Source organism: Globicephala melas, chromosome 18 (genome assembly GCF_963455315.2).
Source record: "Globicephala melas chromosome 18, mGloMel1.2, whole genome shotgun sequence".
NCBI classification, from domain to species: Eukaryota; Metazoa; Chordata; class Mammalia; order Artiodactyla; family Delphinidae; genus Globicephala; species Globicephala melas.
Window position 1 is genome coordinate 10,990,455 of NC_083331.1, and position 26,453 is coordinate 11,016,907.

Consider the following 26,453-nt stretch of genomic DNA (forward strand, 5'->3'; position numbering starts at 1 on the left):
TAATTAGCAGCAAAAAACTGTTTAATTTATGAATTGGAGTCTTACCCCAAACCATGCTTCCTCTCTCATCTTTTCTCCCCAAGCCCTAATTTTTGCATTTGACTGTTTTATTATTATTATAATACAGAGGATTGGTGAAACTGCTGGTAATTTGTACCTTGATGTTGGAGTATGAATGTACATATTTTTGGAGGTCACAAACTTCAAAGTCTCATAAAATAAAATTAAACTTAAAAGTTTTAACCTTATAATTTTCATTACAAGAATTTATCCTGAGGAAATGTTCATGCCGAAGGATTTATGTAAAAGGACAAAGTTTTGTTTATGGTAGAAAAAAATTTGAACATAACATAAACGGCCAACAGTAGTGAATGGATAAATTATGCTACACTCTAGTTATAAACTATATTTAATAGCTGAAATTTTAAGACACAATATGTTGTTTTACAGGTGACAAGCTACAAATTATCTTATGTAGAATTATTTCCATTGTATTGATATCATCTATATCTGTCTATCATATACTTATGTGCAACGTAATTAGTCTGAAAGAACATCAACTGATATTTATAATGATTATCTCTGGGTTATAGAATTATGCGTTTTCTTTTTTTTACTGTGTCCTGTTCCAACATATTCTCTGAATTTGTTACAAGAAGTATTTTTTGGTCATCCCCCCCAAAATACTTGTTTTGTGAAGAAGGAAATTGGGGTGTGTTTTTAATGGAATGGTTAGTAAGCTAATAAATGTGTAATTTGTATGAGATTAAAAGGTTACTCTTTTAAAAAAATAGATTGCACTCAATCCAAGTGGGCAGAAATCCTATAAAATTGAAAAGGTAAAGCAGCTAGGCACTAAAGTCTGAAGTCTATTTAGATCTTAAAGTTAAACAGGTTCAAGTTGTTAGTTTCTCAAATACATACCCTCGTGAAGCCTTTCTGAACTGAATACATAGAGCTGGGTCTTTCATTAGAGGTCCTCTGGGAAACAAAATCATGTGATGTACAGGGCCAGCATGCCCATTTTATGCCTGAAATGATGGATGCCACTTTTGGCTATCTCTTGATTGCTGTGAGACAGCATTTATTGGTGAGCATTGTTTCAAAGAAAACTGCAAGAGGAAGCTGACTCATCTTTTTCCTGGTATGTGCAGTATTCTTCAAGTCCCCCTAAGAGGTAGAATTAAGCTGCTCTGTAAACATTTACTTTGGAGGAGGTAGTCAAGAGAGCATGAATTTCTTTAGTAGTTGAAATTATGGTGTCCCAGTTAAGAAATTACTCTAAATTCCAGATAGCCTAATTTAAATGACTTTTACCAGCTCTGTTTATCAAAGAGATATATCAAGAGATATACATTGGCATTTGTTTTTCTTGATTGGGAGCAAATGAAAGTGTCAGGCTTCCTTTCCTTAGGTGTGGCTTGAGTTGGAAGAGACTAAAGCCTTCCCCTTCATAATCCCAAAATATCCATCTGTCCTGTTATTTTTTGTTTTTTAATGACCATTTGACTTTTCCCAGTCTTAAGTGTTTTACAAACACAGCCATTAGACTCTTGCCCCAGCTTCCTTTTGGATTTAGGTAATTGCTGTTTCCTTCTCTGGGCTGAGGAGGATTGGGTGGGGGGAAATAGCTGTCCTGCCTCTTTTGTTGTGCAGTGTGAAGCTTGAAGGCTGATGTTAGAAGAGAGGATTTCCAGGTGAGTGGTGCCCAGATAAATGGTTCATTATTTGATTCGTGCATTAATTAAGGTAGCAATAACTCCTGTAACAAACAGTGAAGTTTTAGTAACTTACCAAACTAGTAGTTTCTTTCTTATTCACTTAAAATCCAAATGGGTATCCTCAGCAGTTGATTTTCTTCAAGCTGTGCTTTAGAGACCCAGGCTGCTTCTTTCATCTAGTACCTCTGTGTCTTCATCGTAAGGCTCCTGTGTTGCTGCCTTGAGGAAGAGCATGGAAGAGTACATGAGTGTTTTTTCTGTAGCCCAGGCCTAAAAATGATCCACAACTTTTCTTCTCGGGTTCCATTGGCTAGAACTCAGTGGCCACACATAGCTGTAAGAGAGGGTGGAATTATAGTATAGCTGGGGGCTCAGGAAGAAAGGAACAAAAGTTCGGTGATTACCTAGTCAGTTTGTGTTATAGTTGCCAGATCCACACAGGGAACGATAGAAAATCAAGGTAAGAAATGAAATACTGAGCGTTGGGGGCCAAGAAGTTCCAGATCTTGACTTCTAAGAAAGTGACATGAATGAAAGGCAGGTAGTAATTCCCTGGGCTAGAGCTAAGTGTTCCAGGAGGACTTTAATAGAGCTTTCTATTCTAAGTATGGATTTGGTAGGGGAGCAGTTAAATGGGTCAACAGTTAAATGAGCCACAGATACAAGCAGTAATGAGTTCCCTTTACTTCTGTCGAATTATTTTGCTTTCTATTCAGTTTTAACCATACTTATAAATTTTTGTTATTAAAGTTTTACATAGATTATTTCATAGACTTTGGACAGAAAGGATTTGAAAATTCTGTTGTCTCTGTGTTAAGGGAAACTAATAATTTAACGTAAGAAAATAACTCCTAAATAGCTATTAGAAATTTGAAAATTATAGCTGTCAACATTTATACACTGTTTTATAATTTGTACACTTAACGTTTTAGTTTGTGCGGACATTTTGAGAAGTGTTTAAATAGTACTCTTGGTATTTTAGAAGACAGCTATGCTATAAACTGTGATTTAGTAGATGGAAGTTAGTAAACATTACTTACGTAATTCTGTATCTGCTTATAGATTTTACTGCTTATCCTAACATCATGTGATTAGAAAATCCAGTGTGTTTCCTAGTATGATTTTTTTTTTGCCCCTGTTTCTCCAGGAGAAAAGTTGAAATTATGCATACCCACAGTCTTTTTACTCTTCTTGGAGAGAGGCTGATGTTGCATACAAACACTGTGACTGTCACCACGTACAACACACTTTATGAGGTAAAAACTTAAAATGTGTGATGCTAATTTTAAATGTATGCAGTGGAAACCCTCTGTGATTGGAATAGCAGTTGGTCAGTTAATCTAAAAGGCAGGAATCCTTAAAAAAAAAAAAAAAGATGAACACATACTTATGTTTTAAAATTTTTGTTTAAAACATATCCATGTACATTTAGTTGCCAATCTTCTTATGTTGGGCCTAGGCATTTTCTTTGAGTATGGGTTGGCTGATGGGCTTTGCACAGTTTTTCTCACATAAATCACACCCATTATGCATTATTTATTCATTCTTTCCCTCCCCTAACCCTCCCCGCTTTTCCCTCTCTGTCTCTGATATGTAGCAACTACTAACATTAACCTAGAGTTGAGACTGGGATAAAATGTAGGTAAGATTTGTAAAAATGGTATCTGGAGAAACTTTAGATCCGATCATCTCAATTCAGAAATCCTTTTCTTTATTTCTAACAGATGGCCATACCAATTGGGTTCATTATTTTCTGTGAAATGTGTGTACTACCTCATTTTAAATACCAGTAAAATATTAGGAATATTCTCTTATATTAACCTTCATTTTACTTTCCTGCAGCTAATTTTCAGAGGTCCTACTTCTTTTCTCTAGTGCAAAGATTAGCAAACTATAAGCACCTGTCTTTGTAGGGCCTTGAGCTAAGGATTGTTTTATGTTTTTAAATGGTTGAAAGTAATCGAAAGAAAAATAATGTATGACATGTAAGCCTTATATGAAATTTAGATTTCAGTGTCCATAAATAGTTCTGTAGGAACATAGCCATGCTCATTCCCTTACATATTGCCAATGGCTGCTTTTGCATTATAGTAGCTGAGTTGAGTACTTGCAACAGAGAACGTTTGTCATCTTTACATTGAGCTCGGTACAATGCAGTAACTGGACAGTGTTTCACGTACCACCTGTATTGCCCAACCTAATATATTTTTTTTAATAACAGTGTATATCCATCATGTCAAAACAAGAGAAAAGTGGACTTCACATCTCACACTTTAACATATAGTGGAGCATGGGTTATTTTGTTATAGATGTAGATAGCAAAACATTGTGACTGTTAATACAAGGAGACTCTAGTTGTGCTAAAAGCCATAGCAAATGTAAGTTTCAACATAGGAATTTTGGGGGGCACAACAAACATTCAGTTTATAGTAGCAGGCTATATACGCTCTCTGTTGCAACTACTCAGCTCTGCAGTTGTGGCTCAGAAGTAGCCATAGAAAATATGAATCAGATGAGTGTGGCTGTCTAATAAAACTGTACTTACAAAACGGTAGGCTGGATTTGACCTACAGGGCATAATTTTTTTACCTCTGGTTTTATATTCTCATCAGTAAATTTAAGAGTTGTTGCCCTTTAAATAAGGCTACTTTGTCTTTTTCATCTAAGCTTAATTTTCCTACTTTGTGTCAGTCATTCTTCAAATTACATGATTTGTAAACTTTACGCTCAAGAGTGCTGCTTTTTTAAAATTATAGTAATATTTTAATATTGCTCCAATATTTTGCCTACAGAACTGAATAAGCACTAATAGAAAGGCCTATCGTATGCAGAGCATCTTTATTCTGATATTATTATATTTCCCTAATAATAGTAACTGCCTTTTTTGAGTACTTCCTATCATAATCCCCTTGGTAAGTACTTTACATACATTATCTCAAATCCTTACAATATTGCTATGAAGCTGGTATTTTTATTGCCTTTTTAAACAGACACACTGAGGCTCACAGGTTAAATAATTTGCTCTATGTCATACCACTAATAAATGGTCATAAAATAGGCATTTCTCATAGTATATGTACATAAGGCAAAAAATATCAGAATCTACCTTCAGTTGACAGTATTAAAGTCCTCCTCTGAATCAAAACTTTGCTGCAATATCAGAATCTTAGTGTCAAATACTGATTAACTTGTATCTTTTTTTTAAAAAACGTTTTTATTGGAGTATAATTGCTTTACAATGGTGTGTTAGTTTCTGCTTTATAACAAAGTGAATCAGTTATACATAACACATATATCCCCGTATCTCTTCCCTCTTGGTTTAACTTGTATCTTTACCTTGGTTTTCTTACCTACTAATTGCTCTGGTCAATAATGCCTGTATATGTTTTTTAATCATTCTCTTTCCTCCACAAATTTCTGACCCTTGCTTGTTTTGACCTATTAGTGTTAATAGAGTAGAAAGTCTTTGTAGTCAATGAAACCTTACATTAAAATAAAAGTTCCACATAACATTATATGTTGAATTAGAAAGATCATCATGTGCTTGTAACCTTAAAATAAAATGTCCCATGTATATATACATGCATATGTAATTCTACTCGTCTTCCTGAAAAGTGGCTCAACAGCAAGTGCAGCAGCATCTGTACTACCATCTGTATTCATCGGCACTCTCTTAGTGTCCGGATTTTATCTCTGATTCCATAACTTAGGTGGAGAAAGTCAGGATCTTCTGATACTGGATGTTGGATATTGGATGTTGCAGAGATTTGGAAATAATGAAGGAACTAACTTTCAGGGCCTCCATCTGACCAATTTGGCAATAATGTAGGCTTTCAAAGTAGAAAAAATAATCATAGTTCATTGGAATGAAGGGCCCTGAGTTAAGTATGATACTCTAAAAAGAAAAGTTAAGTGTACAAAAGGTCAAAAAAGAAACATGGTTGCGGTATGATTGTTTAGCACTGTTGATTCCACAAAAAAGTAGAAAAGGACTTCAACAGATGGTTTACTACTACTAACAAATCAAATTGTAATATCAGTGACAGGATGGTGGATGACTGATTCTAGATGACCAAAGTTTAAAGATTGCATCATTTTGGAGAGTGGCATCTGGTTGTAAAAAACTTAAAACTCATCCCCAATGACCCCCCAGCCCCCCCCAAAAAAATGAAAACTCAAGTGATAGGTTCGACTTAAATTCTCATCAAATAGTAAGTGAAATTTAAGTAAAGAAAGAAAACTCAACTAACTTGAGTTTGATTTACTATGTGAACATCAACCAAGGCCTGTACTCCTAGCAAGACTTAGTTGGTTGATAATCTGCAGTTTGAAAGCTCATTTTATCTTCATTTTCTCTTTTGGTTTGAGGAAATTACCTTAACTCCAAGCATTGTATCAGAACACATATTACTACAACTGTAGAAAGGTATAAAATCAAGTACAGAAATAATAAAGAACTCTGTCAAACCTACCGAATTGATAAATGATATTTTAGAATGTGTGGTTTTCACAAAGTGTTTGGAAGTTCAGTTATCGTAAAGATTATGTCACTGTGATCTTTAAAATTCTAAATCTGATAAGATGCCTATGATAAAATAAACAGTAAATATTAAAGGACAAAGTAATTTAGAGTTTTTAGCAGGATATGTCAGACAACATTGCATAAGCTTTGAAGATCTAAAACTCTATTTAAATTATTCTAAAAACAAAAATTTAATTGAAAAAACATCCCTATCTCCTAGTTTCCTGAGGTGAATTTATTCTTATAGATCATATAATGAAATGAGTTGGCTTTAATGAATCCTCTTTGAAATTACTCAAGGCTATTCTTTATACAAATATTTTTTTGAGAATTATAATATTTGTAAAATTTGTATCTTACATTTTATTCGCTTTATTTTTACTTTGTTACTCCATCTCTAAATTATGGATTATTATGTTTTCTTAATGATTTGTAGCACTTCCTAATACACTTAAAATTTTTTGTTAGATTGTAGAATATGTCCCCTAAAGACAAAACTAGATTTTTCTATTTAATATACTTGTAGATCTGTCTGAACAACAATATATGATTATTGGTCCAATGCTTTTTTAAAATATTGTGATATAAATTTTACTTTGTAGGTTTGGATTTACTATTTCTCTTTACATACTATTCCTATAATTCAGTTCAACACTTACCGTAGACAGAGGCAGTCAGGTATGGGATCTTGTCATCTGAGGAGCTGTTTCCCATGGAAATAATGAACTGATTTTTTTAATGTATATTTTTTACTTTATCTTTTTCGGTAAGGGTATAACATTACTGGACACAGTTTTTTTACAAAGGGGTAGTAACTTTAAAACCTTTAAGTATCTCATAATAAAACTTTTTTTTCAAAATTATAGAATCTTATGTGTAGGTAGTATGTTAAATATCATCTTATTCAAACATTCTTTTCACAGATAAAGAAACCAAGAGTCAAAAAAGTAGTAGAGCTTGTCCAAACTGTATAAATACAAAGGTTTTCTGACCCCCTGAATATCTATAGCGGCAGTTGGATGTAACAGTGGGGTTAATAGTTTGCCATTTTAAGAAGTAAACCAGTACTATTCCTGTCTCGTAAGTCGAGCCTACTAATCCAAAATGATTTATGCTTGATAAGTCCGGGAAGTCAGTAGGTCAGAGAGGAAGCTCCAGTAGCTCCTGCTTAAGCCTGAAGTCTTTCTGTGACCCATGAATTACGAGATAATACCATTTATAAAATAATGTTTAAATGTATAATGCTGGACTCAGATCTGTGTCCATAAATAGCATATTTATTAAGTTACCTCCATGATTTAATTCATTGTTTCCCAGCCCTGTCCAATATGATAGCCACTAGTCACATTTGGCTATTGAGCTTGTGTGAATTGAGATGTGTTATAAGGGTTAAATACACATTGGATTTCATGTCCGTATCTGGCTCTGAACCCTCCATCCTATTTTGTTATGGTGCGGGGGCAGGGTTAATTTCCTATGCATGTCTCTAACCAAGTCCAGTCAAACTTCATGGCCCATCTTGAATCCTATCCTTTCATTAAGTGTTTACATCTACATTCATCTCTCCTTGTCTTATTTATTTCCCTCCCCCTCTTTTAAAACTCACATAGTTTTTTTTTTTTTTTAAATATCTTTATTGGAGTATAATTGCTTTACAATGGTGTGTTAGTTTCTGCTTTATAACAAAGTGAATCAGTTATACATATACATATGTTCCCATATCTCTTCCCTCTTGCGTCTCCCTTCCTCCCACCCTCCCTATCCCACCCCTCCAGGTGGTCACAAAGCACCGAGCTGATCTCCCTGTGCTATGCGGCTGCTTCCCACTAGCTATCTATTTTACGTTTGGTAGTGTGTATATGTCCATGCCACTCTCTCACTTTGTCACAGCTTACCCTTCCCCCTCCCCATATCCTCAAGTCCATTCTCTAGTAGGTCTGTGTCTTTATTCAGATTTGAGCCTGTCTCCTCAATATTGATTAAATAATTTTTTCTGGAAATATAGTTCTATCTAGCAACTATGTTTCCCATTTCAAACATGTAGCAGAATGTTGGCACATAACTGGTTCTTATAAATACATGCTGCATTGAATTTCTAAATATATTTTTGTAATTAAACTCATATTTAAATAAACTATGACATATAGTTTTCAAAACACTTTTACATATAGAGCCCTATTTGATCCTCCTACCAGCTTTATCAGATAGGCAAGGCAGTTATTACCCTCATTCTTAGATGATCAAATAGGGGTTTAAAAGGACAACAGTATAAAATTGAAGGTTCTTTGAGATAAATTTTGTTTTCTGTACAATGAGCTTTCTCCTTTTTGGGGTGAAAAAGTTTTGACAGTTCTGTATCATGGAAGAGTATGGCATAGTCTTTTCCAAGCTTGTCTGCAGTTGTTTTGAATCTCTGCATTTGTAACCAGAATTCTTGGGATCTTGTTGACTGGGCTGTAGGTCTACACCAGGACTTTTTGGACAGGTTGGTGTGAAAACTCCTTGTAGGCATATACCAACCACCGATTGTTCTTTGGTATATGGTTTTCAAAGAAATTTTTATCCCTTTTGTCAGGTCCAACTGATGAGTAGTGCATGTCTCTAGTGCTCTGTTCAGAAAATTCTGAGGCACTGTTTAAACAAGGAAGTGTTTGTTTCAGTAAAAGTATGGCAGTGAAGAAAGGGGTATTTGTGCCCTATATTTATCATTTTAATAATAGTAGGTTAGTTTTTATTTCAAGTCAGTACCTTTTTGATATACATTTTTTTTTTTTTAAGTCTGAGCAGAAAGGTAAGAAAAATGCCACTGCTGGATGTCATGATCTTTTTCTAATCTGAAAGAGTCATACCTGTCTCTTGATTAATTTACTCTCCATCCCCAACTTTCACAAGTAGCTATGTACAGCTAAGCTCTCAACTAAGTTTTATAGTTTCCTCAAAGTTTTTGTATCTTACTTCCGGTTAAACTATTTAAAAAGTTTCATTCAGAACTTAGCATGTTAACCTACACAGGAAGTTAAATCATAATATAAAATGGTATCTTTATTAAGTATAATCTCATTGGATTTTTTAATATATGGAAAAATAGAGGTAAACACAGGCTGTATAGCCTGAAATACAGTAAAGAGTCATATATCCATATTTTATATATAATTAAGCTATTCATTCTTAAATGTAACAAATGTTTATTGACTGCTGGCAGTGTGTTAGGCACTTTGCTAATTGCTAGGAATGTAGCAGTGAAAAAGAGGTATAAGAATCCTGTACTCATAGAGCCTGGGTGTTGGTGGAAAAATTAGTAAATGGTTTAGAGTCTGTCTTTCTGTCTTTCCTTTATTTGGTCAACTTTTGTCATTTTTTGTTATTTGAAAGAAGTTTAAAAAAAACTCATTGGTAAATGACAATGAGCCACATTTTTTATAAAGATTTTTCCCATATCACACTTCACTTGAAGTTATTAGGACCCAGGCTCAGACATTATTTTCTTACTTACTGATTTTCTAAGTTTTTTTTTTATTAATGATGAAATAGCAGTCAAATGTTTACAGTTCACAACTTAAAAGTATTAAAGATGTACACTGAAAAGTGATTTCAAACAGTTAATTCTTGGAGCTCCTAATTAATCTTTCCTTCTATAGATATTGGTCCTGGTTTTGTCTTTATCTGTAAAAATCTGAAGACTATAGAATTAAAGAGTTTAGAAGTATGTGGAATTCACTAGAAGACCCTTAGAAGAGATGCTTCTTTTGATTTGAACAAATTGACTTTTTTTTTTTGCAGAGTCTTTGTATATCTATAATTTGCAATTATAATTTATTTCTAAATGAAATTCAACTTCTTCATCTTTCAGATTTTGACAGAGCAAGTATGTACTCAAGTTGTACACAAACCACATCCAGAGCCAGATTCTACAGTGAAAATTCAGAATCCAAGTGAGCAAACCAGCAATTCTTTATTGTAATGCAGTAGTATCATGTAACATGGTAACATGTGAAAATAAATCAAAACTAACTCAAAACTTTTGCTAACCACCCCAGTCGGTATGGCGTTCACATAGTTTCATTTATGACACTTACAACTCACCTACCATAGTTCTAAGCATTTAGTAGAAAATCAGTAAATATTTTTTGAGCAGAAGATATGATGTAGTTATAAATCTTTCCTATAATTTTTTGTTCATTTGCAGTGATTCTTAAGGTAGTGGCAACTTTGTTAAAAAACTCTACACCAAGTGCAGAACTGATGGAAGTTCGTCGTTTGTTTTTATCTGATATGATAAAACTTTTCAGTAACAGCCGGGAGAATAGAAGGTGAGCAGTTTGAATACTATAACAAAACTTTATTTCCTAACTAATCTTATTTTCTCTCCTTTATTTTCAATCTCTTTCAAAGAAAAAATTTTCAAATCTTTCCTATTTTGCTAAATACTTTCAATCATTAGAAAAGGCATTTGTTTCTTTTATATAATCTGCATACTTTTATTTATTTTTATATGATTTTATTTAACTTTATGGTTATTATATTTTAACTGTATATATAAACATAAATATCCAAAAATCCTTATTTAAAATACACCATCCCTTTTCCTGATAACTGTCTACCACCAACAGTAGTTTAAATGTAATGATGTTGGATTTGCTGAGATCATCTATGCTTTTCTCAGCTTGGTCTGATAACTGATTATTGTCATGCATTCTAAAGCTGGTTAGCTAGGACATGGGGTACAGTATGAAGCCATGGTTGCTGCATGAGTCTTATATTTAACAACTACTGATTGAATGTCTGCCATGTATAAAGCACTGTGCTGCACAGATTGTCTTGGTGTACAGTCTTAGTGCAATTCAGTTGGAAAGATAAGTGAAGCGATGATTAATTTCTAATATGTTAAGTGCCTTGTGAGTGCTACATGTGATGAGGGAGTAGCGAAAAAATATCTAAATCTCACTAGGAGAGTTGGGAGAGCAATTTTAAATGATAATATGGATTTTTCCAAGTAGAAGAATGGGAAAAGTCATTCCAGGTTAAATATTAAATAAGCAGAATGACTGTATACGTTGCTTTATCTAAGTCAGATCATATTTTCACTATTCATCTCAACTTCAAAATAGTAAATTCTAATATAATTTAGGAATTTTTAATGATTTTTCCCCCCCACTAGATGCTTATTGCAGTGTTCAGTGTGGCAGGATTGGATGTTTTCTCTTGGCTATATCAATCCTAAAAATTCTGAGGAACAGAAGATTACGGAGATGGTCTACAATATCTTCCGGATTCTTTTGTATCATGCAATCAAATATGAATGGGGAGGCTGGAGAGTTTGGGTGGATACTCTCTCAATAGCCCATTCCAAGGTAACAAGGGATTTAACATTTTACATCATCAGGATTTCAGCTGTGGATTAAATGCCTGTAGACACTCATCTGGTGCCATCTTGTGGGCATCTTGCATTATGGCTGATTCCTTTATGCCAATTTTCTTTCTTTTCCGTTCTTGTTTTTGTTTTTCTCTCTCGGTTCATACACTTTTAAAGCTTGAAGTATTTTAGGGACCCTATAATTGAAACTTCAGGTTTATAAATTAGTAAGTTTACACTCTCGAGGCACCCCCCGCACACACACACATACGTTTTCTAGCAGATCTGAGAGCTGGCGTCTGAGCCTTTTAACCCAGACATCCCTACTGGTTCTTACTCATGAAACGGAGTCTTATATATACTTTTTAAGCCTTTTTAAAGTAATCAGAACTTTTTTTTATTTCCAAATGAATAATAAATACATTTAAAGTATTTAAGTTTAGTGTTGTTTTTAATTGCATTATCTTTATTTTTAATGATAAGAATCTGTATGTTTGTTTATATTTTAAATATGGTCTGGTTTTTGGTAAAAGGAAGTAGTCAATTAAAATTTAGAGTATGTACACCTTAGATTCTGGAAATTCAGAGTTAATATATCTTATGGTGTCATAGGAAAAGGACGTGTGCCTGAAGTTGTTGGTTTTTGATTCAGTTCTATGCCACAATTCAGTTTCGTGGCATTAGGAAACTCATTTAATCCTTTTGTGCAGAAAAATGTTTTTAAAGATGCAGATAGTAAATATTTTAGACTTTGTGGGCTGTACAGCCTGTGATGCAACTACTCATGCAGTATGAAAATAGCCATAGACAATATGTAAAGAATGAACATGGCTGTGTTCTAATAAAATTTTATTTACCAAAACAGGTGATAAGCAGATTTGACCCATGAACCATAGTTTACCAACCTTGCTTTTGGGACTTGATTTCCTTTTCTGTAAAATAAGGGGGTTTTATATTAAGATAATCTTCAGAGAAAGGTCCCTCAACCTAAAATTCTGTCATAGTATCATTTAAATATCAATATCATATGTGTCTATAGGAAGGATTTTGAACTTTTTTTATTTTAAAGACCTTTTATTTCTGTTACAAATTTACATTTTATAATATATTGGCACCTCACTTTTTTTGTTGTTGTTGTTGCGGTACGCGGGCCTCTCACTGTTGTGGGCTCTCCCGTGGCGGGGCACAGGCTCCGGACGCGCAGGCTCCCCGGCCATGGCTCACGGGCCTAGCTGTTCTGCGGCATGTGGGATCTTCCCGGTCCGGGGCACGAACCCGTGTCCCCTGCATCGGCAGGCGGACTCTCAACCACTGTGCCACCAGGGAAGCCCTGGCACCTCACTTTTATCATTGCACTAATAAGTTTGAAAATAGTATTTTATAGGGAAACTCATTGCAAATCTTTGTGCAATAAATATATATTGATTATTCCTAACTATATACTGATTATTCCTAAACAAGCCTATATAAAAGTAACAAACTAAAGTAGCCTATATAAAGATAAAATTGTAAAGTTTTAACATTTTATAATTATATATTTATAGGTATGTGTTGTCTTTTTTTACCTCACTTGTTGCAATAGTCACACATATGAGTCATAGAAAAATGATGTAGTAATAGTACTTTGGATATTGTATATTATTAGCCAGTTCTCTGTTTTAGCTCAAATAACCCGAATATATCGGAGTTCAGCTGGCATATTAACTAGGGTAACATTGAAATACTTCACCTAAAAGAAAATATAATTTTATTTAAAAAAACTTTAATAATGCTAGTTTACCTAACTGTGTTTTTGGACAAGTCATATAATAAGTCATATATGACTATTTTGATGCTATTCCAATTACTTGATGAAACTAAGCACTTGTTTTAGGATTAATATGCACTGTTTGAAGTCTTAAAATTATTTGCACCATTTTTTGCTATTATTATCATAATTTTATTTATGTCATTTTTTTCTTCTTAATATATACAAAATGCCTTAATGTTTTCTTTATCCATTCCTAAGGTCACTTATGAAGCACATAAGGAATACCTAGCTAAAATGTATGAAGAATATCAGAGACAAGAGGAGGAAAACATTAAAAAGGGAAAGAAAGGGAATGTGAGCACCATCTCTGGTCTCTCATCGCAGACAACAGGAGCAAAAGGTGGAATGGAAATTCGAGAGATGGAAGACCTTTCACAAAGCCAGAGCCCAGAAAGTGAGACAGATTACCCTGTCAGCACAGACAATAGAGACTTGCTCATGTCAACAAAAGTGTCAGATGATATTCTTGGAAATTCAGGTAGACCGGGAAATGCTGTACACGTGGAAGTGCACGATCTTTTAGTTGATATAAAAGCAGAGAAAGTGGAAGCAACAGAAGTGAAGCTTGATGATATGGATTTATCACCAGAAACTTTAGTAGGTGCAGAGAATGGTGCTCTTGTGGAGGTTGAATCTTTGTTGGATAATGTATACAGTGCTGCTGTTGAGAAACTCCAGAACAATGTACATGGAAGTGTTGGTATCATTAAAAAAAATGAGGAAAAGGATAACGGTCCATTGATAACATTAGCAGATGAGAAGGATGAACTTCCCAACAGTAGCACATCATTTCTCTTTGATAAAATACCCAAACAGGAAGAGAAACTCCTTCCTGAACTTTCTAGCAATCACATTATTCCAAATATTCAGGACACACAAGTACATCTTGGTGTTGGTGATGATCTTGGATTGCTTGCTCACATGACCGGTAGTGTAGACTTAACTTGTACATCAAGCATAATAGAAGAAAAAGAGTTCAAAATCCATACAACTTCAGATGGAATGGGCAGTATTTCTGAAAGAGACTTAGCATCATCATCTAAAGGGTTAGAGTATGCTGAAATGACTGCTACGACTCTGGAAACTGAATCTTCTGGTAGCAGAATTGTACCAAATATTGATGCAGGAAGTGTAATTTCAGACACTGAGAGATCTGATGATGGCAAAGAATCAGGAAAGGAAATCCGTAAAATCCAGACCACTGCTACAACGCAAGTAAGTCATCTTACATGTGTTCTGAAGATGCACTGAATAGATACAGAGTTGTTAGCACCAAAGCAGAGTAATTTCTTACCAGTCACACCATGTTTATATTTAATTATGATAGCATAATAATTTATGGAATTGAGTAGTATGGTTCTATATATAAAAGAAATTTAAAATACCTGAATCATATATCCAACTCTGCCACATTCTGTCTGTGTAACTTTGCTCAACCTCTCTGGGCCTGAATTTTCTTATACAGTGCAAGAGGTTGTACCAGATTGAAATATGACCTTTAAGGTCTCTACCAGTTTGAACATTTTATGGCTCTGGGACTACATTTACACATTTGTATTCGAGATCTTCATTCTGAATACTTGATTAATTTTAACCTTTTGAGCTTCAGGCCCAACCCTGTTCTGTGGATTATAGAAAAGAGGACTTGGAGCCCAGATTGAACTGATAAATGAAATGAAGGGGAAGGGAAAAGGGAACTGTTATTTATCAAGTGCCTACTATGTTCCAGGCACTGTGCTATATGTTATCAGATTTAATACTCACAACAACCCTGTGAGGTAGGTAATATGGCTGAGAAAATTTGGAATTATTAACAGTGAGAATTTTCTTTATAGCCACATGGATAGGGATTCGTATGAGAAAATTAGAGATTCTCAGGCTTGGTGGTGAGGAAATGTTAGTGCTGCAGTTTGGGCCTCACCATACTAAAGCTAAAAACATGATGTTTTCTGATACGAATTTTAATTGTTGAGCACTGAGTTTATACTTATTTTCTAGACTAGATAATACCTTATGGTTAAGAACTGAAGAAAACTTTTACCCTTTATGACTTGTTTTTTGTTGTTGTTGCCTCGGTTTTCCATTCACCTTTTTTTTTTTTTTTTTTTTTTTTTGCGGTACGCGGGCCTCTCACTGTTGTGGCTTCTCCCGTTGCGGAGCGCAGGCTCCGGACACGCAGCCCCAGCGGCCATGGCTCACAGGCCCAGCCGCTCCGAGGCATGTGGGATCTTCCCGGACCGGGGCACGAACCCGTGTACCCTGCATCGGCAGGCGGACTCTCAAACCACTGCGCCACCAGGGAAGCCCTCCATTCACCTTTTAATGTCATCAAAGAATCATTTAACATGTGTCCATTAGAGTTAGGTTACAGAGAGTAAACCATACCTCACTAGTGTCTTTGTACTCAGAATCTTTGAAAATATATTCTGTGTGTGGAAAAGATATATATTTTTTTCTCTACTAAATACTGCCATTTCCATTTTTGTGGCAGTTGTGTTACAGTGATAATTGGCGGGAGATGGAAATACTGAATTAAGTCCAGGTTTAAAATAAAGGAAAGCAGGGTGCATTGTTTACTGAGCATAATAATCTCTAGGCTTGCCTGGTTTTCACTCAAAGTTCACAGGCATTTATCTGGTTTTCTAACGTAGAAAAGGCATTTATTTTTCTAAATCGAAGTATTTTGAGTGAAATAGACTTTGAAGTTAACTTGCATCTGTACAAGTAATATTTCTTTTAATCTTGTGTTTCTAATTACAATTAGTTGATGACATATACCCAGTATTCTTCACTTTGAGTATAGGCTCACTTTTATAAGGAAGAAATGTGGTCTAATGTAAAGACTCATAAAGAGGGCTAGAGAGGATCTGGTTTTCAATGTGAACTTTGGTGTTAAACTTAAGTATTAGGTTACCTTGCCTAGTTTCTGAGGCAGCAAAATAAAAATAATAATAATAGCCTTTTCTTCTCAAAAGGGTTCCTGTGCAGGGAATCACCAGGTGAATAATAAATGTAAAATATACTAACCTACTAAAGTCATATGCAAAAGCTTTACTCACTTAACTGTACTTACTATTTTCATTTTTAAATCAGGTGTTTCTTTTTCACTCTACAAATGTTCCCCTTTTCTGTCTCCAGGCTGTTCAGGGTCGGTCTATCACACAACAAGACAGAGATCTCCGAGTTGATTTAGGATTTCGAGGAATGCCAATGACTGAGGAACAGCGGCGCCAGTTCAGCCCAGGTCCACGAACTACAATGTTTCGTATTCCTGAGTTTAAATGGTCTCCAATGCACCAGCGACTTCTCACCGATTTGCTATTTGCCTTAGAAACAGATGTACATGTTTGGAGGAGGTAGAAATACTTCTTTTCTATAAATAAGACTAATTCCAGTTGAAAAATGAATATCTTAACATTGGTGGCATCGACTGATTAGTAGCGAATTATATCATTAAAAATCTCACAAATTAAATTTATTAAAAAATCAAACTTGAACATTTTTATATAAACATAAATATTTTCATAATGATTATGAGTCCTGGGGTGGGTCAAATTAAAGGCTAACCAAGAATTTAGGCTTAAGACAGTTAATTAGCCAATTTTTGAAATCTGGCATTGCCAGGTTATTATAAAAAAGAATTTTAACCAAGAAAAGGTTCAGTACTGGTTCAAATAAATTTCCACATTTCTATCTTTCCCTGTTAAAATTAATACCACGTACTACATTTATTCTTGGTGATAAGATTTAACACATAGTGCTAAAATAAAATTTAAAATCAGCTTAGACCATCTATTTTTAGAGCTTACACCATTTACGTGGTAAGTGGATATCATTTCAAATATAATCATTTAAGGAAAACAGTGAAGAAAACTGTTCAATTGTTTTATTTTTTCAGTTCAAATAAATTGAATAAGTTTCAAGAAAGAAAACAAAGTCTGCATAAATTTTAAAATTACCTTGCCTCAATTTCAATTTAATTTTCTAATAGCAAATATGCAACAAATTAATCAGTTATGAGAGAGTCATGTGTTCATGCAGATAAATTAGGTAGTTGATGTCTGTCAGTAACAGTACCCCACCATCAGTGACTTGAACAATCAGTGGCACAATGGACTATGAGTGAGTTTCTTAACAGTGGACTTAAGTGAGTTTCTCTGCTTCTCCTAGTTATCCTTCTGAGATTCAAGGTGGCTGCTTCAGCTCCCAGAATCAAGTCAACATAGGAAACTTACCCCACCTAGAGGGCAGGGCTCTTCTTCCTCCTTCACCCCCTTCTTCCTTCCTCCTTTTCCTTGTCTCTCTCTCTCCCTCCTCCTCTCTCTCCTCTTTCTTCTTCTCCTCTTCCTCTTATTCTCTTCTTCTTCTCTTTTTTCTAACAGAAGCCCCTCAAGAAATTTCCTTCTTACATCTCATGTGTCAGTAGGATCATATGCTATTCTCTGAGTCACCAGCAAAAGGGAATGGGATTATAATGATTGGCCTCCATGGAGCAATACTGGTTACCAACCTAGTAGCTGTGGTGAACCTAGTCTTTCCTGTACCAGATGTAGCTCAATAATAGAACAAAATCTAGATTGTGTTAGCAGGGAATAAGGAATAACTATCATGCAAGCAATCAGTGTCTGCCATAGAAAGCTTTTAGTTCTGATTTTATTTGGTCAGTTTGTCCTTAGTCTACTTATGTGATAGAAACAATGGTCTTTCCATTGCTAATGTTATATACTAAGTTACCTAGGGATGGTAAATAAGGAGACTGGAATACCATGAAATACATTACTACTAACATGAGTATCAGTGTATGGAGAGATACAGTGTAATTTACTAATTGCCATGTTAGTATCCCCCAAATGAATGATACTCAACTATCCGTCCCTTTATACTGTGTGTGTCTTTCTGTGTTTTCTTTCATGGACTCTCATAAAATTTCCCAGACAGAATTTTGCATAATTTAAAAAAATGTAAAAGATAGATAGTACTTTAATTTTTAGGACAAGAGAAAACATCCTGAGATCTAAGATATATTAGATGAAATTTTGCAGTTCTTAAAAGGTGAGAGTCATTCACTTAAATTTGATCGTGGAGTAATCTCTTTTTTTTCTGTTAGAGAATAGTTCATATTCTTGACGGATACCAAACTAAAGCAGTGTATTTCTCTGAGAATCTATAGCGAATGTTTTGTATGGCAGAGCTGCACTGCTGACCTTTGAGGTCTTTTTTCCTTTTTTTATTCAGTAAGTACTTGAATTTTACTGACTCATTTATACTCCTCTATCGTATCACTTCTGTGGCTAGCAGTATACATTTTCAGTACAGCTGGTCAAAGCCGGAGCTGCAGTATGGTGATACAACAGATTGTCAGCTAACTATTCACTTGTTCTGCCTTTCAATACCAAACAACAAGCTTTGGCAAAAATAAATTTTTTTAGCCAAATTCATTGGCCTAGTCATATGTCTTTGAATCAAGTTAATGCACTGTATTTTAAAAGCAGAAACAAAATAATAAATTATTATACTTGGACACACAAAAAATCCATGCTGAAATGAATGCTAAGTTTTTGGTAATATGACATCTCAATTGTAAGTTATTTTCTAATAACTCCATTTTAAATTTGTCTCGCTCTTATTTTTCACTTTAAAAATGGCATTATAAATAAAATCTAAACTTCTTATTCTTAAGCCAAAGAAATGTTCATTTCTGCTTTGTTTTTCTGCCATTTTAGCCATTCCACAAAGTCTGTAATGGATTTTGTCAATAGCAATGAAAATATTATTTTTGTACATAACACAATTCACCTCATTTCCCAAATGGTAGACAACATCATCATTGCTTGTGGAGGAATTTTACCTTTGCTCTCTGCTGCAACATCACCAACTGTAAGTACTTTGCCTCCATCTAGTGGTTATGTTTTATAATTACATTACTAGAGTGTGTCAGTGGTGTTCTATACTATAAACAAGGAAACTTTTTAACCATATAATTTAAAATTATATATATTTGTATTCTCACCTCTTTTAATTGTCAGTCTTGGGTTCCAGCTGTGTGCATTTATGAACATATTTCTTTGGTAATTCTGATGAACATGCCTTAGGAAGAGCAATAACTATGAATGATTTAGCTTTATTTTCTATATATTGTTTCTCTCTCCAAATCTACATTATAATAAACTATTAAAATCTTTGTTCTGTAAATCTTGAAGTTCTAAATACAAGTACATGTTTATTGTATGATAATTAGAGTCGAATCTAAATTTAGAAAAAGTCATCTTTAGACATTCAGTCTCATGACTTGCTTGAAATATTACTTTTAAACTTAATATTATTTTAAATGATATATAGGAGTATTATACTTCTGATCTCTGAGATTTAATCTTGAAGCCAGTAATTTGCTTCAAAAAGAGAATCGAATGATTGAATTCTTAGAGTGTTTCTTATTTAAAACTTAGGTACCTCAGATAGAAAAAGTATAAATGACATTTTTTTCTGTACCTGAAAAATTTCATAATCCTTAAAAACCTCAAAAAACTTTATGTTAGCCATATGGCATCTTTTAGAATTTTCATGTGACATGATTTACTGGTTCAACATTTATGTTTTAAAAATATAGACTTTCTCTAATAAAACATTGAAATGTATTAATATAAGTTTGAAATAATGTTACTTATGTCATTTAAAATATAATAGATAAATAACTATATTTTAGCTGTCTTTTAAAAAATATCTCTGATTCATATTTTTAAAAAAACAGACTCTATAGCTAATTGCTCAGATGGGAAAGAATATAGAATTCTGCTTCTTATATTAACTGTGTTCTTGCTACCACATTGGAAGCTCATCCATTAGCCCCAAATATATCCTTTTTCCAGAGAGAAACTTGCTGTTTTATTAAGATGTGTTTTACTTGATGAGGCAGTGTTTCCAAATTGATCTCTGGCTTTATTTCATCATTAACAAGTTTTCTCTACATGACTCTTTTTCTCGCTGTCCCTTTGCCACCACCCCTAGAGCAGCACTGAAACTTAAGTATTGGCAGCAAAAAGAATGTATCCTCAGCACACCTCCCCCTCACAGGCACATATACTTCTATTTCATCCATGAATTTATTCGGGTCTCCAAAGGCAAGAAGGCTAGTTCAGCAGGGAGTGCAGCAGAACAGGTCCTAATGAGGGCCTTCTTGAAATTAGCAGCTGACCAAGGAAATTGAATCAGGAAGAAAAGTAGTTGATGGTGTGTGAAGAGTGCAGGTATCCTGTGAAATTAACATACCATCCCTTCTCTTTAATATCTGATTTCCTCTATGATTTATACCAAATTCTGATAAATTGAGAGTTATATGTGATGTTAAAAATACATTCTAATATTGAGGCAGGAAGAGGCTTTGTTTTGTTTTTTCCCTCTTCTGTGCATTGAAGAGTGACTTAATGATTCATCCTGGCATTTTTCTTCATCCTATAAATTTTTTTATGTCTTATAAATTAACATTTGTTGTCAGGAAATTTTAAAATGTTATACTGAAATTTACTTTAAAATATAATATTGTTTTAAAATTTTCTGTAGAACAAAAATGACCTTTATAAAAAAATTAGCAGTAGACATAAAAATTTGTATAGATTTGAAATATTCACATTACTAGTCTTCCACATTTTAAAACTAGATCTCTATCAAAATAGAGAAAATAATTAATGAAGTTTCAATAAACAATATGATTTAAATAATATGTCACTACCCCAATTTGCTTTTTTTTTTTACATCTTTATTGGAGTATAATTGCTTTACAACGGTGTGTTAGTTTCTGCTTTATAACAAAGTGAATCAGTTATACATATACATATGTTCCCATATCTCTTCCCTCTTGCGTCTCCCTCCCTCCCACCCTCCCTATCCCACCCCTCTAGGTGGTCACAAAGCACCGAGCTGATCTCCCTGTGGTATGCGGCTGCTTCCCACTAGCTAGCTATTTTACGTTTGGTAGTGTGTATATGTCCATGCCACTCTCTCACTTTGTCACAGCTTACCCTTCCCCCTCCCCATATCCTCAAGTCCATTCTTTAGTAGGTCTGTGTCTTTATTCCTGTCTTACCCCGAGGTTCTTCATGACATTTTTTTTTCTTAAATTCCATACATATGTGTTAGCATACGGTATTTGTCTTTCTCTTTCTGACTTACTTCACTCTGTATGACAGACTCTAGGTCCATCCACCTCATTACAAATAGCTCACTTTTGTTTCTTTTTATGGCTGAGTAATATTCCATTCTATATATGTACCACATCTTCTTTATCCATTCATCCGATGATGGACACTTAGGTTGTTTCCATCTCCGGGCTATTGTAAATAGAGCTGCAATGAACATTTTAGTACATGACTCTTTTTGAATTATGGTTTTCTCAGGGTATATGCCCAGTAGTGGGATTGCTGGGTCATACGGTAGTTCTATTTGTAGTTTTTTAAGGAACCTCCATACTGTTCTCCATAGTGGCTGTACCAATTCACATTTCCACCAGCGGTGCAAGAGTGTTCCCTTTTCTCCACACCCTCTCCAGCATTTATTGTTTCTAGATTTTTTGAAGATGGCCATTCTGACTGGTGTGAGATGATATCTCATTGTAGTTTTGATTTGCATTTCTCTAATGATTAATGATGTTGAGCATTCTTTCATGTGTTTGTTGGCAGTCTATATGTCTTCTTTGGAGAAATGTCTATTTAGGTCTTCTGCCCATTTTTGGATTGGGTTGTTTGTTTTTTTGTTATTGAGCTGCATGAGCTGCTTGTAAATATCGGAGATTAATGCCTTGTCAGTTGCTTCATTGGCAAATATTTTCTCCCATTCTGAGGGTTGTCTTTTGGTTTTGTTTATGGTTTCCTTTGCTGTGCAAAAGCTTTGAAGTTTCATTAGGTCCCATTTGTTTATTTTTGTTTTTATTTCCATTTCTCTAAGAGGTGGGTCAAAAAGCATCTTGCTGTGATTTATGTCATGGAGTGTTCTGCCTATGTTTTCCTCTAAGAGTTTGATAGTGTCTGGCCTTACATTTAGGTCTTTAATCCATTTTGAGCTTATTTTTGTGTATGGTGTTAGGGAGTGATCTAATCTCATACTTTTACATGTGGCTGTCCAGTTTTCCTAGCACCACTTATTGAAGAGGCTGTCCTTTCTCCACTGTACATTCCTGCCTCCTTTATCAAAGATAAGGTGACCATATGTGTGTGGGTTTATCTCTGGGCTTTCTATCCTGTTCCATTGATCTATATTTCTGTTTTTGTGCCAGTACCATACTGTCTTGATTACTGTAGCTTTGTAGTATAGTCTGAAGTCAGGGAGCCTGATTCCTCCAGCTCCGTTTTTCGTTCTCAAGATTGCTTTGGCTATTAAGGGTCTTTTGTGTTTCCATGGAAATTGTGAAATTTTTTGTTCTAGTTCTGTGAAAAATGCCAGTGGTAGTTTGATAGGGATTGCATTGAATGTGTAGATTGCTTTGGGTAGTAGAGTCATTGTCACAATGTTGATTCTTCCAATCCAAGAACATGGTATATCTCTCCATCTATTTGTATCATCTTTAATTTCTTTCATCAGTGTCTTATAATTTTCTGCATACAGGTCTTTTGTCTCCTTAGGTAGGTTTATTCCTAGATATATATATATTTTTTTTTTTTGGTATGTGGGCCTCTCACTGTTGTGGCCTCTCCCCTTGCGGAGCACAGGCTCCGGATGCGCCCGCTTAGCGGCCATGGCTCACGGGCCCAGCCGCTCCACGGCATGTGGGATTTTCCTGGACCGGGGCACGAACCCATGTCCCCTGCATTGGCAGGTGGACTCTCAACCACTGTGCCACCAGGGAAGCCCTATTTCTAGATATTTTATTCTTTTTGTTGCAATGGTAAATGGGAGTGTTTTCTGATTTCACTTTCAGATTTTTCATCCTTAGTGTATAGGAATGCCAGAGATTTCTGTGCATTCATTTTATATCCTGCTACTTTACCAAATTCATTGATTAGCTCTAGTAGTTTTCTGGTAGCATCATTAGGATTCTCTATGTATAGTATCATGTCATTTGCAAAGAGTGACAGCTTTACTCCTTCTTTTCCGATATGGATTCCTTTTATTTCCTTTTCTTCTCTGCTGTGACTAAAACTTCCAAAACTATGTTGAATAAGAGTGGTGAGAGTGGGCAGCCTTGTCTTGTTCCTGATCTTAGTGGAAATGCTTTCAGTTTTTCACCATTGAGGACGATATTGGCTGTGGGTTTGTCATATATGGCCTTTATTATGTTGAGGAAAGTTCCCTCTATGCCTACTTTCTGCAGGGTTTTTATCATAAATGGGTGTTGAATTTTGTTGAAAGCTTTCTCTGCATCTATTGAGATGATCATATGTTTTTTCTCCTTCAATTTGTTAATATGGTGTATCACGTTGATTGATTTGTGTATATTGAAGAATCCTTGCATTCCTGGAATAAACCCCACTTGATGATGGTGTATGATCCTTTTTTTTTTTTTTTTTTTTTTTGCGGTACGCGGGCCTCTCACTGTTGTGGCCTCTCCCATTGCGAAGCACAAGCTCTGGACGTGCAGGCTCAGGGGCCATGGCTCACGGGCCCAGCCGCTCCGCAGCATGTCGGATCTTCCCGGACTGGGGCACGAACCCATGTCCCCTGCATCAACAGGCGGACTCTCAACCACTGTGCCACCAGGGAAGCCTGGTGTATGATCCTTTTAATGTGCTGTTGGATTCTGTTTGCTAGTATTTTGTTGAGGATTTTTGCATCTATGTTCATCAGTGATATTGGCCTGTAGTTTTCTCTCTTTGTGACGCCCTTGTCTGGTTTTGGTATCAGGGTGATAGTGGCCTTGTAGAATGAGTTTGGGAGTGTTCCTCCCTCTGCTATATTTTGGAAGATTTTGTGAAGGATAGGTGTTACGTCTTCTCTAAATGTTTGATAGAATTCGCCTGTGAAGCCATCTGGTCCTGGGCTTTTGTTTGTTGGAAGATTCTGAATCACAGTTTCAATTTCAGTGCTTGTGATTGCTCTGTTCATATTTTCTATTTCTTCCTGATTCAGTCTTGGCAGGTTGTGCATTTCTAAGAATTTGTCCATTTCTTCCAGGTTGTCCATTTTATTGGCATAGAGTTGCTTGTAGTAATCTCCCATGTTCTTATGTATTCCTGCAATGTCAGTTGTTACTTCTCCTTTTTCATTTCTAATTCTATTGATTTGAGTCTTCTCCCTTTTTTTCTTGATGAGTCTGGCTAATGGTTTATCAATTTTGTATATCTTCTCAGAGAACCAGCTTTTTGTTTTATTGATCTTGCTATCATTTCCTTCATTTCCTTTTCATTTATTTTTGATCTGATTTTTATTATTTCTTTCCTTCTGCTAACTTTGGGGGTTTTTTGTTCTTCTTTCTCTATTTGCTTTAGGTGCAAGTTTAGGTTGTTTATTCGAGATGCTTCCTGTTTCTTAAAGTAGGATTGTATTGCTGTAAACTTCCCTCATAGAAGTGCTTTTGCGGCATCCCATAGGTTTTGGGTCGTCGTGTCTCCATTGTCATTTGTTTTTAGATATTTTTTGATTTCCTCTTTGATTTCTTCAGTGATCACTTCGTTATTAAGTAGTGTATTGTTTAGCCTCCATGTGTTTGTATTTTTTACAGATCTTTTCCTGTAATTGATATCTAGTCTCATAGCGTTGTGGTCGGAAAAGATACTTGATACAATTTCAATTTTCTTAAATTTACCAAGGCTTGATTTGTGACCCAAGATATGATCTATCCTGGAGAATGTTCCATGAGCACTTGAGAAAAATGTGTATTCTGTTGTTTTTGGATGGAATGTCCTATAAATATCAATTAAGTCCATCTTGTGTAATGTATCATTTAAAGCTTGTGTTTCCTTATTTATTTTCATTTTGGATGATCTGTCCATTGGTGAAAGTGGGGTGTTAAAGTCCCCTACTGTGAATGTGTTAGTGTCGATTAATGGCTGTTAGTATTTGCCTTATGTATTGAGGTGCTCCTATGTTGGGTGCATAAATATTTACAATTGTTAGATCTTCTTCTTGGATTGATCCCTTGATCATTTTGTAGTGTCCTTCTTTGTCTCTTGTCTCTTGTAATAGTCTTTATTTTAAAGTCTATTTTGTCTGATATGAGAATTGTGATTCCAGCTTTCTTTTGGTTTCCATTTGCATGGAATATCTTTTTCCATCCCCTTACTTTCAGTCTGTATATCTCTAGGTTTGAAGTGGGTCTCTTTTAGACAGCATATATATGGGTCTTGTTTTTGTATCCATTCAGCCGGTCTGTGTCTTTTGGTGGGAGCATTTAGTCGATGTACGTTTAAGGTAATTATTGATATATATGTTCCTATTCCCATTTTCTTAATTGTTTTGGGTTCATTATTGTAGGTCTTTAGCTTCTCTTGTGTTTCTTGCCTAGAGAAGTTCCTTTAGCATTTGTTGTAAAGCTGGTTTGGTGGTGCTGAACTCTCTCAGCTTTTGCTTGTCTGTAAAGGTTTTAATTTCTCTGTCAAATCTGGATGAGATCCTTGCTGGGTAGAGTAATCTTGGTTGCAGGTTTTTCTCCTTCATCACTTTAAATATGTCCTGCCAGTCCCTTCTGGCTTGCAGAGTTTCTGCTGAAAGATCAGCTGTTAACCTTATGGGGATTCCCTTGTCTGTTATTTGTTGTTTTTCCCTTGCTGTTTTTAATATGTTTTCTTTGTATTTAATTTTTTTTTTTTTTTGCGGTACGTGGGCCTCTCACTACTGTGGCCTCTCCCGTTGCGGAGCACAGACTCCGGACGCGCAGGCTCAGCGGCCATGGCCCACGGGCCCAGCTGCTCCACGGCACGTGAGATCTTCCCGGACCAGGGCACGAACCCACATCCCCTGCATCGGCAGGCGGACTACCAACCGCTGCGCCACCAGGGAAGCCCTGTATTTAATTTTTGACTGTTTGATTAATATGTGTCTTGGCGTGTTTCTCCCTGGATTTATCCTGTATGAGACTCTCTGTGCTTCCTGGACTGGATTAACTATTTTCTTTCCCATATT

The 26,453-nt window shown here is 35.2% G+C and overlaps 1 protein-coding gene across 4 annotated transcripts in view; it reads left to right on the plus strand.

Moving 5' to 3' along the window:
• The window catches only part of NBEA (neurobeachin), a 627,505-nt gene that overhangs the window by 179,364 nt on the left and 421,688 nt on the right, over nt 1-26,453 (plus strand). For all 4 annotated transcript variants that reach the window (XM_030882520.2, XM_060287860.1, XM_060287861.1 and 1 more), the window contains exons 18-24: nt 2,869-2,977; nt 10,094-10,175; nt 10,430-10,553; nt 11,402-11,594; nt 13,605-14,621; nt 16,545-16,762; nt 19,130-19,283. In XM_030882520.2, the coding sequence (XP_030738380.2) occupies nt 2,869-2,977; nt 10,094-10,175; nt 10,430-10,553; nt 11,402-11,594; nt 13,605-14,621; nt 16,545-16,762; nt 19,130-19,283 (1,897 nt within the window). The remainder of the gene's footprint in view (nt 1-2,868; nt 2,978-10,093; nt 10,176-10,429; nt 10,554-11,401; nt 11,595-13,604; nt 14,622-16,544; nt 16,763-19,129; nt 19,284-26,453) is intronic.